Raw genomic sequence first — 13,370 nt, 5'->3', positions numbered from 1 at the left:
CTGAGGCTTGTGGAGTTTGTGTTCTTTTTGAAGGAGCGCGCTGGTCTAAATAAATATTGTAAATAAGAAAATCAAAACAAATGATCACATTCCTACTTATAAACACATTCAGATGTAACCTGATCTCTTCAGCAAAAGTTCCCTTTTGCAAATTGCTGTCATCTTAAGAATTATATTTATACAACCCTTTCTTGTACTTTAAACATTTTTATTACAAATTCTTCAATATATTTTTGTAAATCTTTAACTTGTGGCACAGTGAGTTTTCCCTCTCTAGCACCAAGTGCAGCTATGGTCATCCAACCAACTTGTAATGATACATTCCTTCTGATCCCTCCCCCAGTGTGCTGCACAGTACGCACCACTCTCTGTGCATGCATATGTTTATTTTGTATTTGTAAACAGTCATGGAAGTGTGGGGCAGTTGACATGCTGGAGATGAAGAGTAAAATGAATAAATCTGGACTAAAATAACTTTGTATGCCTTCTTGCAGACATTGTTATGGTACGCCAGTTTGAAAAGTTACACATTGGGGGAACTGTCATGTTGACCATCTTTAGATGCAGTCTGTGATTGTTATGGGATATGTGGTTTTGTGAATCAGTTTAAGAATGCAGTTCATACACAGAAAGATTTTCATTGTCAGTTTGTTATTGAAGTGACTACAACACAAAAAAAGACTACAATGTCACAGCAGGTGGAATGTACACAGTAAACACCACAGTGCTTTAGGTTATCCAACAGAAAAATAGCTAAAACAGAAAGAAAGACACTGATAGAGATTCATGTTATTTCATCATAGCAATCTTCTATACATGGTTTGAATGGCAGGGTACATTATTACAATGTGAAACTGATGAAATTTCACCTCACTGGGTCAGGGGTTGTTGGGAGGTTGTCATGGGAACCTGCGTATTGATAGTGATTCGCTGCCTGGTTTGACATCGGATCATCCCTATGATGGCTCGTCTGAACCTGCAGAAAAACATCAGCCACTCACCATCACAGCATATTAAAACATCAAAATGACACACACCCTCTCTCTTCCCCCACAGCTGTGAACAAGTACATCTGCACACACACCAGCTGTTATCAAAGCATGATGATGGGAAAAACACTCACTTTTTGTTGGCGATAACATAAATGCAGGGGTTGTAAAAGGTGGAGGACTTGGCAAAGAGTGGAGCGATAATGGCCATGGGGGCAGGGATAGTCTTGGGGTCACCAAAAGATGCCCAGAGACATACCATGGAGTACGGAGACCAGGCCACCAGGAACATGACAATCATCACTATGGACATCTGCCAACACACGCAAACAGCAACACATCTTTTATATAACACAGGCAGGGTACTGCAATATATAGGAGAGAGTTTAGTGAAGGGTTAGACATTAATATGAATAAAAGGCACATTAAAAAATATGACGAAAAGGCTCAGGTATTTCTGTTTAGGTTTTTTTTTTTTTTTTCTAGCCCACCGTCTAACAACCGGGGATCTGTGGAACCCTAATGGTCTGAAAGAACAATGTTATTTTACAGTTGCATGTTATTATAAAGTAAGTAAGTTCAAACTTTACATTTCAACAACACTTTGTTTGGTGTTGTGTTGTTATATCACTTGGTTATGGTTAGGAAAAGATCATGATTTGATTTAAAATACACAGTTTTGGGGGCACAATCTCTGTAAAGAAGCAACTGCTGTTAGTGGAGTTGAGCCATCTGGAAAAACAATGATGGGTTTCTAAAATCACACAGGTTTGATGCATAAAAAAGCCACTCGAAAGATAGTTATGGCTTAGTAAAAGAAAAACAAAAAAAAAAACACATTCAATTGCACTTTCCCCACTGGAAGAACAATGATTGGTGGCTTAAAAAACATCCACATTTGGTAGCTAAAAAGCTACTGGAAATGCAGCAGTTTCTTTGAAAAAAATGCTTTCCTTGGCACTATTTCTACTGGAAAAACTGTGTTGGGTCACTAAAAACCCCCATGTTTGGTGCCTCAAACATCACTGGATATGCAACAATGCCTTGGTAAAAAGCACCCTCTTTTTGTGGCATTTCCCCATTGGAAAAAAAACACCCACATATGGTACCGAACAAGCCACTTGAAATGCAAAGATGTCTCAGTAATAAAACAACTTCTTTTCATGGCACTATGTCCGCTGGAAAAACAGTGGTGTGTTGCTAAAAAACACCCATGTTTGGTGAATAACATGCCACTTGAAATGCAGTGATGTCTCATTAAAAAACATTTGAGTGCAATAAGATTTCATCACATCATGCCATGCTTATAATGTACACTGGAAGCACTTCACAAGTAGGCTAATGCAAGCAATGCATGCAGGGAAAACACAAAAGCTGCCTGCATGCCACTGTGAGTGCCAAAATAACTCATCAGAGTAGAAGAAAGAAGATTGAGCTGGACAGCTCAGTGGGGCTCAGTGTTCACCTTGGTGACATCCATCTGATCCGACCAGTCGATGTTGATGCTGTCCAGGCAGTTGCTGGCTTTGTATCTCCTCACAGTGACGGACACGTTGTAGTAGCAGTAAAACATGACGGACAGAGGCAACACAAAGTTCACAGCAATCACAGCCATGGTGTAAGAGATGAAGGAGCTGTGGAGAAAAGCACAGGGAGTGACGGCAGGTGGGCTTCCATTACAGATTTGCACAAAACTTAAACGATATTTTTAAAATGTCGATAAAACACAATTGCGAGATGGCTGCATTTCCATTGACTGAGGTTGTGCAACTTCTCTTCTCACCATAACATTCCAAAAAGCATGATGATGGATGTTCAAAACATTAGCAGCTATATTTCTATTGCAGCCACAACACTAGCCACCATTATTTCCAATCCGAGGCCACGTAGGCGTGTTATGGAGCCAAAATAGAAAGGTGAGCCCCTTTTACGTGGGATCCATAGACATAAAGATGGACAACATAACAGCTCCCCCTAAGTGTGGCTACTGAATCTGGATCGCCCCTTGGTGTCTGTCTGCAGTATAGGTTATAAAGCCCGCCCCTTCATGTTACTGAATGGGACATAATAGGCCAAACTAATAAGTCAAAGTACACGCCAAATCAATTTTTTCCCAAAAATGGTTTCTGTCACTGAAGGTAGCTCGGTAGCTTACGATATTTGGTTTTAATGAGTTATTACATTATACAAAAAGGGGGGCTTTTCCGCCATGATTGACAGCTGTGACAGCCAATCCATGCACTCGCATTCCATGGAGCTGCTGACGATTGGTCGGACAGGTGTCTTGGTGGGAACTCCCCCACCGTGGATTTCGTTACTGCACACTATATATATATATATACATAAACAACTTATACTCCACTGCACAATACAGCATTACATTACCACATTAGATGGTATTAATTATTATCAATAATAATATTATAGATAATCATATGAATTCTTGACCAAATACTAAAATAACTACTATAACAACTACTTTACCAATACTTCTTGTAGCTATTTATCAACTTAATTCCATATTTGTTCACAGGAAAACTTCGGCATTAGTGGTAGTAGAAATTTTAGTAGTAGGGGTCCAGTAGTAACAGTACACACACATATACATATATACATAGCTAGATATGGTAGACAGTGGTTGTAACACTCACCACAGTGGTAACAGCAACAGGTAACATGGTGGTTTGGTGTTTTGTTGCTTTTTGTTACGTGATTCTGAAACATATATTTGTCTAAAACTCCTTAGTCTAAAATAAGACACAGCTGTGGCCTATGCTGCTTGGTTGGCTCTGAGTCATGTTTCAGCTCATGATGCTGCTGTGCCTTAAATAATTGACTGCTCTATGACTGAAGGCCTCCACTAATCAGATGAGCTGATAATCTCTCGCTAAGACATTCTTTACATTTCAGCAATGCAACGTGATATAGTAAACTTCGTAAAAACACAAACAAACTAAGTGAGATTGACGGACATCTACTGCATGTGGACAGTATGGACTGTCCTATTGAACACAGTGGTAGGTTAAGACCACCTGTTACATTTTTTAAATCTTATTTCCTCCCATGTATCCCACAGGGTATAAGACAATAAGGTAAAGCTATTAAGATAGATTTAAGCTTTGATTCTTAGTCTGCTTTTGAACTGTTGTTTGGGGGGATCTTTTTAACCATTTTTAATGGGTTAATGATGGAATATAGTTTCATATGATTTTATGCATAGTAATATTTTGTGGGTATTTATTTTCTGTGTTTTGGTAATCACTCGCCCAGTTTACATTACAGCTTTGTGCAAAACACAATTGCGAGATGACTGTGTTTCCATTAAATTATGTTTATTTATGTTTAATTACTGCGACTTCTCCTCTGGTGATAACATTCCAAGAAGCATGGCGATGGATGTTCAAAACATTAGCAGCTTTATATCTATTGTGGCCACAGCACCAGCCGTCATTATTTACAATCCAAGGCCACGTAGGCGTGTTATGCGATTGACAATGGAGAAGCAAGCCCCTTACACGTGGGAGCAGTCACGTATGAAGGATTTCTGGGATGTGATAGTCCACTATTTCACAGAAGAATTGTGGATTGGCAAATTTCTGGATGATCCACTCAACTTTTGAACAGTTATGTGATGCAATAACAGCTCTTGTAGCTCCTGCTGCATCATCAGGGAGCCAGTTCCTACTGATAAGCACATAGCCATAGCATCATGTGACCTAGAAAAGCCAAAAAAGTGTTTCCACTGCAGTTTTGCCAAATATCGCTTTTTCCAAATCGCCTGAAGCACCACCTCATGCAAGGGTAAAAACTTTTTTGCGATATATTTTTTTTTTCAAAATTGACGTTTCCATTAAATGTATTTTATATTCACAATTTCAATTAGCACAATTTGAGAGTAAATGGAAACCTGCCTAGTGTTAGCTGATAGGATGTTTTTACGTATGCACATAGTGAGCCTGTTACTGTTCTTATTCCCAGGTTGTCAAATACCGACACTTTGTCCCTCCCATCAGTGTGTCATACAGGAATTATGGTGAGCGATTTTCCCTGTGGATTAAAAACGTAATGTCATAGTTGTTCTGTTTCAAGTATGCAACAACACGTGCTGTCTATTGTAACTCACGCATCATTCTGTCTCCAGTTGATGGTGCATGTAGCTCCCGTTGGGTCAGGGGCATAACCAGCCCAGCCCACTATCGGCATGGAGGACCAGAACACAGCGTTCAGCCATGCTGCCACAATCAGAAGGTTGTATGATCTCATCGTCATTTTCTGCCCTGCAGAGAGGAATTAAATTCACAATAAAGGTCAGGTAAGTCAGTCAACTGGTTATACAGTGTGGAGGTACTGGTTACATTACAATATTGTCTCTGTGATTGTCATTACTGTCAAAAAGGTTTACCTCACTGGGAACAAGGAGGTGTTCAGTAACTTTCATGGTAAGTTTCTTATAATTACAATTATATTTTATGTGTACAAGTGAAATCATAATCAAATCATATATATATATATTTTTTTTGCAATGCATCTATATACATTTAAATTAGTGAAGTCGCAAATTATGATACGTCTGGTAATGTGGCGTTAAATCCTTTGGAAACTGAGTAAATTAGCATGAGTTCACTCAAAAAGAAGGAAAGAAGGCAATGAGCAACTTAACAAGACATGACCAAAAAATGACCAAGAAATTAAGTAAAAGAAGAGGAAGGAAAATAAGAAAGTTACCAAAAAAAATAAAAATAAAAATAAAAAAATTAAAACAACAACAACAACAACAACAACAACAACAAAGAAAAGACCGGGAGAAAAAAGCACCAAAAATAAAACAATAATACAATTAAAAAAAATACATTCTGTCTGTAACATAATTTTAGGTACAGTTTAACTGACATTTCCCAAGGTCTTAAATAGAGTTCTAATAATTATCTCTCCCATGCCCTTCTTGTTTTTTTTTTTACATTTTACAAATTTCTTGCATTTTGCAGAACATTTCTTGCCTATTCTGATTGCCTTTTCCCCTTTGTTTATGAAAGGAATCAAAACAATTTGCTCATGCTGCTGAGATAAAATCATTGTGAAAGGTGTCTTAATTCAGCCAAAGAAAACTGATGTTGACAGAGGTTTAAAGAGTTAAAAGGGGGAGAGATACAAAACAGACCTCTGTATTCTAAATGTTCTAACCTCACTTGAAATCTTTTGTAGTTTCCTTTATGCCTTATACCTACGAAAAACATTATTTTTTATCATTGAGCTTGATGGAAGATATCAAGTATCGCACATTCAAAAGGCTCAAGTCCAAGTGAAGTCACGAGTCAACTGTGTCAAAGTCCAAGTTGAATTGTACGTTTTCTTTAATTTTATCAAGTCAAGTTTAAAGTAATCAAATTAGTGACTTTGGTCTGACTTGGGTCCAAGTCATGTGACTCGAGTCCACACCTGTGAAAAATAGGATTTTTAAACATTAGGGCACATGTCCCCCCATCCCCAATGGAAGTTACGCCCCTGCACAGAGACTAGAAGAGCAATATATAAATACCTATGTCTGGTCTGCAGATGGTGAGGTAGCGGTCGATTGCCACCACAGTCAGCAGGCCAATACTGGCCATGCCAAAGAAGATGTTGAGAGCTGCATAGATCTGGAGACAAAAACACAGAAATGAAATAAATCCTCTAACCCATCCCCATTTCCCATCAAAATAGCTTGTTTTGTCCTATCAGAAGGTCATTTTTGCTAAATAGTATATCGAATGACCTCATACACATTATTCATCCAAGTTTTAATGTTTAAATTCATTTTTTTGGCAATTTACAGCTTTGTTGCATAGAAATTCAAATGGAATTATTGCATTGTACAGTGATATCAGAATGACACATATTGATATGTAACTTTGGCAACAAGACATGTGAATGCAGATGTATTCACTTGGATGAAAAAAACTAACTCAAATAAGTCTAAGATTCCTGATCCCCAAGGGGCAAATTCTTGTGCAGCCAGCAGAAGTGCATTAGTGCCTACAATACATGAAATAAAAACAATACATTTAAAATCACACTGAATCATTTAAAAAAACAATGACAACAGGATCAAGGAGTTCTTCAGTCTGTTAGTCCTGCATTTTGGCTTGCTAAAGCTGCAGCCAGATGGAAGCAGTGAAAACTCACTGTAAAGTGGATAGCTCTGGATGGCCAGGATTGACTGGGACCTTCTTAAAGACCTCACCTTGTAAAGGTGAAAAAGATCGCTTGAGAATCGAATCTTACTGCACACCTTGACAATTCCCTGCAGTCGGTTCTTGTTTTTAAGGGACAGTTATCCAAACCAACAAATAAAGGAAAAAGTGAGCGTTGATTCGATAAAACAAGAGTAAAACATTCTCGTTTAAGTATGGTCGACATTAAAACCACAAAGCTTACAATAAAAATACATGCACTGATGAGCTTTTTTATAGACGGCATCAATGTGAGAGTCAAAGCTTAGTTTGTCATCAGTGGTAGTGCCAAGATATTTCAAGTGATCTACGACCTCAACAACCTGATCATTAATGATCACAGGAGACAAGACTGGAGGATTTTTCCTAAAATCTATTGTCATCTCTTTTGTCAATAGATTTAAGGAAAAATCCTCCAAACCTATATGTAACAGTATTCCTGTAAATTACATTTCATCTTTAGATCTTTCATGTTTGTTTTGAGGAAAGCTGTCTATCCAACCCACTGGAGGGCAGTATTTTCACCGGCTGAATGTGAATATTTTATATGACCTTTGATACCACATGTACGTCTGTCACTGAAACAGGGTGAGTGTGTGAATATTTTTGACAAATCCGTTTTAGTAAAGGTACACAATATTGGCACTGTTAAGGAAACCCTTACTTTCCACTCCAAACATTTAACTCTGGGTCTCCAAGCTCTGCCTCTCATTGTACACCAGAATCACATAACTCAACATTGCTGTGCAATAACAAGAACTGAGGAAAAACATAATCTGCCAAAAGAATCTGCAGTGCAGTGGCTGAAGTGAAGGAGCTTCAGTTCATTCTCAGAATAAGTCTCAGAATAAGTCTTGTTTGTTAGTGTGGCATTTTAAAAGTTTTTGAAAATATGATGACTTGATCATTGATCTTTTGAGTAATTCCCACATTTAGATATATTTTGGAGGAATGTGTAGAATTTATGAAAACTTAATAAAACACCCCAGCAAGCATTTTACTGATGGCTAAATCCAACCTCACTGGTTTACATTCACCCCAATGGGATCTATTACAAAATTCATAATGGCAACACTACCAATGAAAAGTCTATCAGGCACTATTATAGTTTTGTTTTGTAATGCACACAGTTTGGTTAAGTTTAGTGAAAAGAACCCTTGGTTAGGTGCAGAGGACACAATAAAACACTGAAAATAAATAACTATGTACAGGGCAGTACTGACATAAAGGTATGTATTTGGCATGATTACATAAAGTGCCTTTGTAAAGTACTTACTCATGTTAAATAAAGTCATGTTACTATGTTGAGATTTAGTTTCACACGGGATAGGAACAGAGGTCTCCTAGTTGAAAGTCCATGTTTGTTTGACCCATGCAGCACCACTCCTATCTGCCCTGCACTAACTCTCTTGCTCTTTAGACTTCATATGTGTGTCCACCACAGCAAAAGGTCCTCATTGACTTTGCTTTGGCAGTATTTTTGTTCACATATTTCCATGACAAAGCTATTACATAACACTGTTCAGTGCCAAGTCTAAGAAGTTTTTTTCTTAATGGAAAATGTAAAAGAATAAGGTGTCATTTTAATTATTATTATTTTTAGTTTTGATGTCAGTAACATAAAAATGATAATAATAATAATAATAAAAGACATTCCTTTGATTACACTGAAGCAGTTTTTGTAAGTGGGGGCCACTGAACCTGATAACATGTTCACACAGTAAACCAGTCTCCAAACATTACTGAGGCTTTGTTCAGTGCATATTAGACATTTAGGATGGGTCCTTGAAGATGGAAAAAAAAAAAAAAGAATACACTGCCCCTAATCTCAACATTAAATTTGCAGCTTTCAGTGTAGACGTTGGCTGTTCTATTGGTAAAATACTGTACATGTGAAGGCATTCTTATTCCACCCACCTGACAACCAGTGTAGCCAAATTTCCAGCTGCCATGGATGTCTGAGGCTGCTGACATAGGATAGCCGATCCCAGCCACTCCGATGTCAGTGAAAGCCAGGTTAATGATGATAAAGTTGGTGGCAGTACGCAGCTCCTTAAACTTCACAAACATCAGCAGCACCACAATGTTACTTGCTAAACTGATGACACCTGAGAGGAGAAAAGAAGTCATGGAATAATTACTGAAAAAGATTTTGGAACCACTGCAGAGCACTTTTTGAAACTTTGTTTTTTGAAACTTTCACTGTTGGCAAAGGAGAAATGCAAATTGGAAATTCAGAGACAGAAAAATACACCCAACATAGAATACAGTGCCAAGACCTGGATACGTTACATAATGCTGCCAGAACAGTTTTACACAGGATAATAATTTGCTACTTTCCTTTCACATTCATTGTCCTTTAAAGTCTATTTCTGATACGAACATGTTTCTCTTACACTGTCTTGTGATTTAATTTCTCTCAAAAACACGGAAGGAAGGCAATGAGCAATAAAAGAAAGAATGACCCAAAAATTAGGAAAACATTTGTAAAAGAAAAAAAAGTATGAGAAAGCACTAAGAAAACAAAAAAAAGGTTTTTTAAAAGTGCTTAACAGTTAATAATAATTCCTTGCAGTTTGTGGAACATTTCATACCAAGTTGCAGGCTGACTTTGTCCCATGTTTTTGAAAGACATCACACCAATTTGCTCAGGGTTCATAGGTTTAAAAATTTGGTGTGGAAATTTGAAAAAAAAAAAAAAAAATCTCTGAAAGCAACACAAGAAAAGTGATGTTGCTCCAGGTTTAAAATGGTTAAAACCAGATAATAGAAACATACTGATTCTCAAGTAAAATTGTCCAAAATAAAGAGTGACAAACTCTCCATAGACAGTTCTCCCATTACTGTGGGTAATAAATATATAATTTTTATGCGAAGGGGTTGGCTTTGTTGCAATATGTCGGGGGAAAAAAAAGCCTGTAGAATAAACTTGTGCAAATTCACTGTATTCTTTATGATGTTATGATGAATGTTCCAAATTTGTTACACAGCCAAAAGTACTTCACATTAGCATATTACCTCCTAGACTACTGCTACCTACTATACCTTTGAGAGTAGGTAATGTCTTAACAATAGCTCAATGCAGGCTCCTTTGAAATGCCACTGACTCTGACAGTTATATGCTAACTTTCTGCAGAAAACACACTGCAACATCACCATATTCAAACCATTCATTGTCTCTCTCTAGAGCTGCTGCTGGTGTTCTCTCCGTTACCTGCAGTTATTAGATATCCAGCCACTATGTTGTGCTCCAGTTGGGTAAAGGCACTTTTTCCGCCATAAGGTACAGCATCATCTGAAATATTGACTCCAGAGTCAATCCCCATTTTCTGAGGTGAAGACAAACAAAATCGATCCTTAATTGAAGATAACAGTGTTCCACTTACACTCTTTGAAGGAAAATTACACTAATAAAAAAAACAAAATCTGAAGAAGAGAGATGGAGAGTCAGTATTGCAAAACGCTTGCTCTGACTCTGATCTGTAGGGTATTGTTGTGTAGAAGTTGGGGGGGTGAAGGTGGAGGGACGGGGTGAAGGGGATTATTACATACCACTGCTCCCAGTTAGCAGGAGGCAGCGGGCAGCAGCTGCACCAGAGAGGATTACCTCTCACGCGGAGTTGCTTGCAGGTTGAGCTCCGGCCAATAGGCTTTGACATTACAAAACTGAAGTTGAGTTAATGCCTGAGCCTCACACTGAACACTGTTCACCTCGCTGAAGGTACAAACTATAGGAAGCCTGCAACTAAATGACCAACTAGCAAAGACGGCACCTGCTCAGGAACCCTGGACCCTCAGAGTCAGACCCCATGTTCGCTGTGTGTTTGATTAATTAATACAAAATGAAATAAGCCCTTTGAAAGCAGAGTAAATTGGTTTGATTTACTTTTAAAACATGGGGAGAAAGCAACAAGTGAATTGACAAGACATGGTCCAGAAATTAGCAAGAAGTTAGTAATAAATTTGAAAAAAGTAATTTATTTTATTTTTTATGTAACATAATTATAAATATAAAATTAATATAATTGTAAATATTATTTTCTGTCCCTTTTTCCGTATTTTCAAATTGTGACAATCCTGCCCTCTTTTTTTTTTCACTTTTTAACTAATTTCTTAAAATTTGTGGGGCATGTCTTGCCAAGTTGGTCATCATTGCATGTTTTAGAAATCAATCAAATCAATTTGCCTATGTTTCAAATGGTCAAATAGCTTGTGAAACGCGTCGGAACGCAGCACAACAAAAAACAAACAAAAACATAACTGATGACGATCTAGTTTTCAATGGGTTAAAAGGGCCTTAAAGGTCTAGTGATACCCAACTTACGGCCTGCAAGGTGAATCTGGCCCCTGATAGACTACTGGGTGACTCCCAAACCATTTTCTAATTCCAAATTAAAAATCACACCCTAAAATCCTGAAAACGTCCCAAAATCCTAGACACAAATGAACGTCTTAGAAACATCCTAAAATCCTAGAAACATCTTGAAGTCTTAGAAATATCTTAAAATCTTAGAAATGTCTGAAAATCCTACAACTTCCTAAACGTCTAGAAACATCCTAAAGTCTAAGAAATGTCCTAAAATCCTAAAAACATGTATGGGGCTGCTGGGACTGGCCCTTGGCCTCCTGTCATTATGTTGAGCATGCACCATGACTTTTCTCCATTCTTCAATTTTTGGGGAAAAATTGATTTGACCTCTTTGATTGTGAAAACGTTATTTAGATGAAATAATGTTAGAAGTTTAGAAGAGAAATGTCTCTTTGGTGAAACTGTTAATAACTTGTACATTACATATCTGAAAAGCATGACAGATTTTTAGAGGGGATAATATACAAGTGATGTTTACATATGATTATTTTATGAATGTTCTTAAGATTTTCATTTATTTTTCATGTTAAATCTTAATAGTAACCAGCCTACAGTAGTACTATTTTAAATATATAATATAATATAATATAATATAATATAATATAATATAATATAATATAATTATAATATAATATAATATAATATAATATAATATATGTACTGCAGAGTGTAGACTTTATTGTAGTGGTAAGTATAAAATAAGAATGGTCAGCCAAGTAAAGTAAAAGTTGACCTCAATACATTGTATTAAAGTCAACATTTTGCCTGCATGTACGTCAACATCCGGGTCAGTAGGTGGCGCTGTGCAGCTCACTACTGACCACTCGCGAAGAGAAGAAGAGAAGTGACCTCCGCATTGATTCACTTCCTTTTCTCACCACACCAGCTTTTTCACTCGAGAAGACATCTCTTTACCGTAACAGAGAAACATGCCGGGGTTCCTGAGGACCGTCGCTAGCCGTGCTGCTCCTGTCCTGCGGGGACACAGCGTCGCTCAGAGGGCCAATCTGTTCACAGCCCTGGCCAAAGAGAAGATTGGCCCAATGGTGAGTCTGATGTTATTGATAAGGGCTAATGCTAAATACACGTCTAGCTAGCATTAGCTTAGCTGTCCTTGGCTGACGAGGTCATAATAGATACCTGTCATATAAGACGTTTGTTATGAAAGTCAACGCGTCTAATTAACTGACTTTGAAAGGTTGCTTGTCCCGTAAAATGTTTAAGTCATATATTCACATTACTATCAAATGATTCTTTTGTCACGAAGTCGACGTCACGCACAAGCTAACGCAGTAAGGAAACGCTAACTTTAGCCATGTAACTTAGCGGTCGGTCGTGTTCGCAAGGAACGACGTGCCAAATTGTGTTTAGAAAACTCAGTTTAATTCCTATTCTCAGAGTCAGATTTATATATCATGAGCATAAGCCGTTTGCTAACTTTTGAAGTGATTTCACAGGGTATCAATAAGTATTTTAAGGTGTTTTCGCCCGAAGCAGCACCCTCTGCTATCCAGTGATGGAACTGAAACAGATGGACTTCACTGTCAAATTCAAAAAACTAGTAGTTGACTAAGCACTTAAAACCCTAACTCTAAAATACACTTTGGAAACTAAATTGTTACATTCAAACTGTTAGTTTAAAAAAAGCACCATTGAAACCCATTCAATCGGCATATTTTGATCCCTCCGCCATCAAAGCATAAAAACACGCATTGTATTATTTCTGGGTCTTATCCTGGGCTCGGTTTTTTCGTTTTTGCTATCTACCCCCTGATGGTGCAATTTGTACCATATTTGGCATTT

At 37.6% G+C, this 13,370-nt stretch overlaps 1 protein-coding gene across 1 annotated transcript; it reads right to left on the bottom strand.

Annotated features, from left to right (window-relative positions):
- Positions 1-870: 870 nt before the first annotated feature.
- Positions 871-10,524, bottom strand: rrh (retinal pigment epithelium-derived rhodopsin homolog). Its single transcript, XM_042500146.1, has 7 exons — positions 10,413-10,524; positions 9,116-9,306; positions 6,526-6,625; positions 5,113-5,266; positions 2,455-2,623; positions 1,124-1,302; positions 871-976 (listed from the first exon to the last, which is right to left on the bottom strand). Exons 1-7 carry the CDS (start codon positions 10,522-10,524, stop codon positions 871-873), a joined length of 1,011 nt encoding a protein of 336 aa, XP_042356080.1.
- Positions 10,525-13,370: the final 2,846 nt, after the last annotated feature.

Source organism: Plectropomus leopardus, chromosome 14 (genome assembly GCF_008729295.1).
Source record: "Plectropomus leopardus isolate mb chromosome 14, YSFRI_Pleo_2.0, whole genome shotgun sequence".
Classification (NCBI taxonomy): Eukaryota; Metazoa; Chordata; class Actinopteri; order Perciformes; family Serranidae; genus Plectropomus; species Plectropomus leopardus.
This window is presented reverse-complemented; position numbering and strand designations above follow the sequence as displayed.